The 6,000-nt window shown below is 38.8% G+C and overlaps 1 protein-coding gene across 1 annotated transcript in view; it reads right to left on the bottom strand.

Moving 5' to 3' along the window:
* Positions 1-392: 392 nt before the first annotated feature.
* Positions 393-6,000, bottom strand: part of LOC306850217 (E3 ubiquitin-protein ligase rnf213-alpha-like) — a gene marked incomplete at its 5' end in the record, with an annotated part of 46,769 nt that continues 41,161 nt past the window's right edge. The window contains 12 exons of the mRNA XM_079385726.1: positions 393-1,175; positions 1,572-1,750; positions 1,835-1,924; positions 2,260-2,457; positions 2,545-2,622; positions 2,736-2,937; positions 3,331-3,511; positions 3,613-3,684; positions 4,099-4,231; positions 4,354-4,605; positions 5,369-5,463; positions 5,547-5,721. Of these exons, the coding sequence (XP_079241852.1) occupies positions 1,022-1,175; positions 1,572-1,750; positions 1,835-1,924; positions 2,260-2,457; positions 2,545-2,622; positions 2,736-2,937; positions 3,331-3,511; positions 3,613-3,684; positions 4,099-4,231; positions 4,354-4,605; positions 5,369-5,463; positions 5,547-5,721 (1,809 nt within the window). The 3' untranslated portion in view covers positions 393-1,021. The remainder of the gene's footprint in view (positions 1,176-1,571; positions 1,751-1,834; positions 1,925-2,259; positions 2,458-2,544; positions 2,623-2,735; positions 2,938-3,330; positions 3,512-3,612; positions 3,685-4,098; positions 4,232-4,353; positions 4,606-5,368; positions 5,464-5,546; positions 5,722-6,000) is intronic.

Here is a 6,000-nt window from a genome sequence, read left to right as displayed (position 1 = left end):
AATGTCGGAGCTGATAAAAAGTAAAACTGTAACTTTTACTTTTTATAAAGTAAAAGTTGGATAAAAGCGTCTGCTAAATGCATAAATGTAAATGAAGAGGGAGGCCAAATTTAAATAAAAAATAAAATCTGAATAAGCTAAATCTTGCAAAAAGGCACTTAAGTAGTCAGTCTGATGCTCACAAATCCAGGCCGTTTAAAACCGAAGCTTTTGAAGGTGTAAACTAAATCTATTTCCAAAGGGCGAGAATACATTTCCCACCTGAAATATTTTTATTTTTCATATATTTTATATGGCCATATGGGAGCGACCTTCTGCCTTTTATCTGATAAAAGATAACCTTTTACTTCATGGAAAGAACTTGTCACTCACAAACTACACAACATGCCAGCTTTGAAGAGGGCATAAACATTTATCATTTTTATTCAAATCAACTTAAGTCACAGGGAAAAAAAACATTTTCTGTTCCAGCATGCAAACATTGATTGTAGATAGAAATCTTGAAGTTGTAAAATGAAATAAAAAAAAAACTGAAGATGATTTGTATGGAAGAAATTACGTTTTAGTCTACACTAAGCAATTAAATGACATTTTTACTAATCAAAAACATTATTTTAACATGAATATAAGTGTTAAAGTCTGGGATCATGACATTCATTTTATTCTCTCTTTTTTTCATTCATTTAGCATTTAATAGACAGCAAGAAAGTGAAGTGGTGGAGAAAAAGGGATTTGATTGGTAAAGGTCCTCAAATAGGGACTTAAATGAGTTTTATATGTACTTTGTGTTTAATTGATACTCTTTGAACAACAATTCAATTCATAATGAGTTGTACTATGCTTATTAACTATCCTAGAGAGATACATGACAGATCATGACTATAACGTATATAAGTGGAGTAAATTAATTCTTCAACATGCAAAAACAAACGAGTATTGTTATATATAATTTGTAAATCAAAACTAAGTTTTGTCTAATATGAGTGTTTGGGTAAGAAAACGGAAGTACTTCATCCAGCATCTAACGTTGATTTCTTTCTCGTCTGAGAAGAGCAGAGAACTTCCACATTTCAATGCACTGCGAGAGAGGAATCTCTTCAGGGAAGAACTCGTCCACCTCAGGAGGAACGTCCAGATCTTTACGCTCCATGTAGGACACAACACTTTCTTTCACACTGGAGGACAGACAGAAATCAATCAGTTATGATACATTTCTGTTATATGTTCAACATATGCTCTTGCTCTGAGTTTGACTGAGATGAGAAATCTCTTTTACAGAAGTGACCTGGCCAAGATGCAGCGATACAATATTAGAAGAACACATTAATAACTCATTTCCAGATTTTCAAATAGTTGCATCTCATCATCTGATCCTAACAAACTGTGCATCAATGGAAAGCTTGTTTATTCAGCTTTGGGAAAATTTGGAAATCTCAATTACCAATTGACCCCGATGACTGGTTTTGTAGTCCAAGGTCACACATGTACATTAACAACCAAAGCAGAATTCGCTTGTTCTGCATGAATCGCATTAAATCAATGTTGTATTCAAAACAGTAAATGTTGCTTACCCCCAGTCAGGCCTGTAAGTGTCCTTGTTTGTTGGGTTCTTCAGAGATAAAAGCAGAAATTCATGAATCTCCAACAGGAAGGCACCAGCGCTAGACTTAGTGAAAAAACTAGTGAGCCTTGTCTTGTGTTCCTCCTGCAGAGGATGTTTGTACTCTTCACTGATGTCCTTAAATGGGTCCTAGAGAGCAGATGAACACAGTCACATACAAACTCACTGAAGGCACACGGCAGAATACTGTGTTTAGTGTGTTGAGTGTCTCACCCCCTTCAGACGTAGCAGGGTCTCTGATTTCAGAGAGCTGAGCAGCTGCCACAGCGCCACACAGTGTTTCAGGCTGCACCTGCTTAATGCCTGCACACACAGTTAGCACTTGTTCACTAAAGCATCATACACGGCCAGACTACTAATAGGGATTGGGACAGAACAGTCAATTAGTGAGACTCCCTATATTTTTCTGCTTTTGCTGTTGAAGTAATCGGGGATTGTGTCAGGGTTCAAATATATATGAACCTGACTGTATGTTTTATTCATTGAATCATGTTTAACACTGTAAAGCTGCTTTGAAACAATCTGTATTGTATAAAGCGCTATATGAAAAGACTTGACTTAATACCAGTGAGGATGGCATCCTAGTAACACTGCCCTGCACAGACAAATAATGAAGAAAGTGTGTGTTCATGACCAACCTTGAATACATGTGGGGCCATGTTGTCAGTCATCTTTAGCACCTCCTTCAAATAAGTGCCCAGCTGCTCCCGTGGCTCTCCCCCGGTCATGGCGAGGAAACCCAGGGCCAGCTCGACTGTGGACAGTGCCTCACACACATCACTGTAGGACTGCAGCTCCTTCACGAGGTTGTGCTGTGTAAGAGCATGCAGCGGCTCCTTTAAATGCAAAAATCACAACTTATTATACAAATATATCTATGCATTGTAAACATGGATTATGCTAAAACAAATAATGCAACTTACTTGTGGAACTTTGCCCTTCACATCTAGAAATATGATCTCATAATTTCTGTCCTGTCTGTTCACCATTGTCGGAATACCCTACACACACAAGAAAAGAATTCATATCTATTGTAGTGATCCTCAAGAACTCCTAAAAACATCTGTTTTAGCTCTGAACATGCATTTTCAGCCATTGTGGTGCTGTGACATACATAAAGGGTTATGCGAGGTTTGCCCTGTAGAAAGCGGGTGAAGATCTGTTGCTGAATGTTGGGCAGGTCGTACTCCATCAGTGTTTCCTGTCCGCGCTCCATGCTGTACTGGCAGTTAGACAGTATCAGCGGAAGCAGATCCCGCTCGTACTCATAATGGATCACATGCATCTCCGTCAGGTCAGCTGGGCTTACCGTGTAACTGATGGAACAGGACAGAGAAAAATAAGCAGTGTTGAGAGTAACGCATTACAGTAACAGATTACTTTTTGCTGTAATGCAGTAATGTAAGGCATTACTAATCAATCTTCTGTAATATTTTACTCTGTACATGCTCCGTAACGCTTGCGTTACAACACACAAAATTTAATTGATTTTTAAATCCAGTAGTCCAGGGAAGGCGTGTTTAGGGCAGGTTTTACAGGAGTTCCACGAGGCTACTGGGCCGACAGTGAAAACACTGCATGATTTCGGCCTCGAGTCATGCCTTAATGATTACTACTTAGGGTCATGGCTTTGCTCGACTCAATAACCCTAAATATGTCATTTGTTGTTTTATATAGGAATCATGGCTTGAGACATCTGAACTCCTTACCCAGACTCCTCTCCGGTGTGTTTTTCAACAGTGTACACGAGGTCATTGTGAAGGGCGATGAGGTAGCTGACGAGGGCAGTGGAGCACAGGCCCAGACCTCGTCTCTGTGGCAGCAGCACCTGCAGCTCAGTGTCAAGACCCAGATCCTTCTGAGTGTATTCAGCAGGCAGCTTTATCTCTCCTGACAGAAAAAGATTCATTCGTCAACATCATTGCTCATCTGCCAAAGATATGATTTAGCTGTAGTCTAAAACGGGGTTAGTATGTAGGGGGTTGGTTTACCTGTGGTGGCCAGAGATACCCTGAGTTGGTTCCATGTTGACAAGAAGATGTTTATGCACTTTTTATACCAAGCTAGTGATGAAAAATGACACTATTACTGAGTTTACAGTGAACATTATTATTATTTACAGAGAAATGAAAAATGCTTGCAGGATTGCGGAACACTTTTGCACTAAATCGGTTAAATTAAACGCCAACAAGCTTGCTGAAATTAAGACAAATTAATTTATCAACACCCTCACTCTGACCCTAAGACAGGGCTGGACAACGCTGCCCATTTATATTCACTTTCCCGCAGAGATCAAGCTCCAGCCTGATCAAACTCTTGATGTTGGCTTTGATTCATTTGTTCATGTGTGTTTGATTAGGGCTGGAGTGTGAAACTCTGCAGAAAACTGAATCTCAACGGCCACAGTTGCCCACCCCTACACCAAGACAACATTAGCCATGTCAAATGATTTCTTCATTCTCTAATATGGCCAGTACCTTCTTTATGGCTATCCAGGAACTCTCCTATGGTTTTGAAGGATAGGTCTGTCATGTTCTGGAACTTCCTTACCAATTCCTTCTGGAGAACCAAGATATCAGGAAGGAACCTCACCAGCCGTAGCTCTGCTTCCTAAAATAACCAATGTAATAGCTAGATCTGATACACAATTATTTGTTATGGGTTAGGGTTATTTTTAATGCTGCATTATTATAGTGAAATAACTTCAGATAATCCTGTTGCTAATATCTTACCCTCTGAAGGAACCGCGAGAGCATAGGTAAAGAGTCACGGCCGTTGTTCTGCTCCACAATGTGGGCCAGACTCAACAACGAGACCTTCCTCCTGCAGCTCCAGATGGATGAATTGTGGATAAGGGAGTTCTGGGGCAAAGAGCACAGGCAAGGCTCTGGATTCCCAAATGTCAACTTCATCACTGCGTTAGAAGACAATCGCTCATCTTTCCTGATGGAATCATTCACTTCCGTTAGCTGTTGCTCCAGAACCTGGGAGAAAGAAATTGATCGTAACAAAAAAAAAGTTCAAAGTTAAGAGAAAAACTTTTATTGGACTGCAGATCGAAATAAAATAATTCTTGATATTCTTTAAAATGAGAGAAATCACTGATATAACTTAGGCTACTTTCATCGACTGAAAAAAACCAAACTAAAAAAACATTTAATTTGCAGTGTTAACCTATGAATTAAAAGAAAGACAAGAAATCGTGTATTGTGAATTGTATCGCTTCTGAGTTGAGTGAATTGTTACATCCCTATTATTCCAGTTTTACTGATTTTTGGGTAACACTTCATTTTACAGTCCTGTTCCTCATGTACTTATTATAGTAATAACAATAACTAGGTACTAACCCTGAACCTACCCCTATCCGATGTAGTTGCCTTACCGGTACATTCCTACACTGCAAGTACAATATAAGTACATGCAAGTACACATACTGTAAAATAAAGTGCAACCAATTTTTATTTATGGCATTCAGCAGCAACTAAATGTTTTGCAAAAAGAGACAAAAAATAAATATGTTTGATATCTAAATTCATTTTTTGGAACCAAAACTGGGAATCAATAAGTAGAATTAGAATCGGAATTGATCAAATCCCCTCTATTGATCACGTTAACCATATTGATTCTTTTAACTTTAAAATGAACACAATTTTCAGACATAATGAAAAACGAGGGAAATGCTAAATCAAACATGATACACTAAATACACTAGATATATAAGACACTAAAAGAAAGCATGTTGTTCACCTTCAGCTGATGTGTAATGACGTCAGTATTCATGGCATTTTCCCATCCATTTCTTGCATCTTTAGAGGAAAGATTTTTATCATAAGGAGCAGGCCCTGTTTTTAATAATAAAAAAAAGGGTTATTTTTTTTATTTTTGCGGCATGAGGAAATGTAAGATGAGCTGTTGGCGCTCTTACACTGGCTGGTCTGATGGGGTTCCAGTAGACTGTGGATGATCAAATGGATGGTACTGACCGTATCGTCCACCCCTTTACCCAGAGCTCTGCTCAGCTGCTCCATGTCCTTCAAAAGATGGGCCATCAGGAATGACCCGGGATCCGGCACAGCAGGCTTGATGATATGCTTGATACTCTAAACAGACACATGCAAGAATATAGAATATAATTAAAGTTGCTCTCACTGAGTTACACTATTTAGTATCTAAAAGCATGTTATTGATTTTGGGTGAACAATTGAGTTTAAGTACTGTACACAACAGATAGAGTCTTTAATAATCCAACAGGGAGTATAGGATACACGCGAAACACAAGAGATGACGTTCAAGAACCAACAAACACTAACAGAATGGACAAGACCTTAAATACACAGACAATTAGGGAGAAAGACGAGACACACCTGGAATCAAATCAA

The sequence above is a fragment of the Barbus barbus genome (assembly GCF_936440315.1).
Source record: "Barbus barbus genome assembly, chromosome: 3".
In the NCBI taxonomy this organism is placed as follows: domain Eukaryota; kingdom Metazoa; phylum Chordata; class Actinopteri; order Cypriniformes; family Cyprinidae; genus Barbus; species Barbus barbus.
Note: the sequence above shows the minus strand (reverse complement) of the source record. Positions and strands in the feature narration are given on the sequence as shown.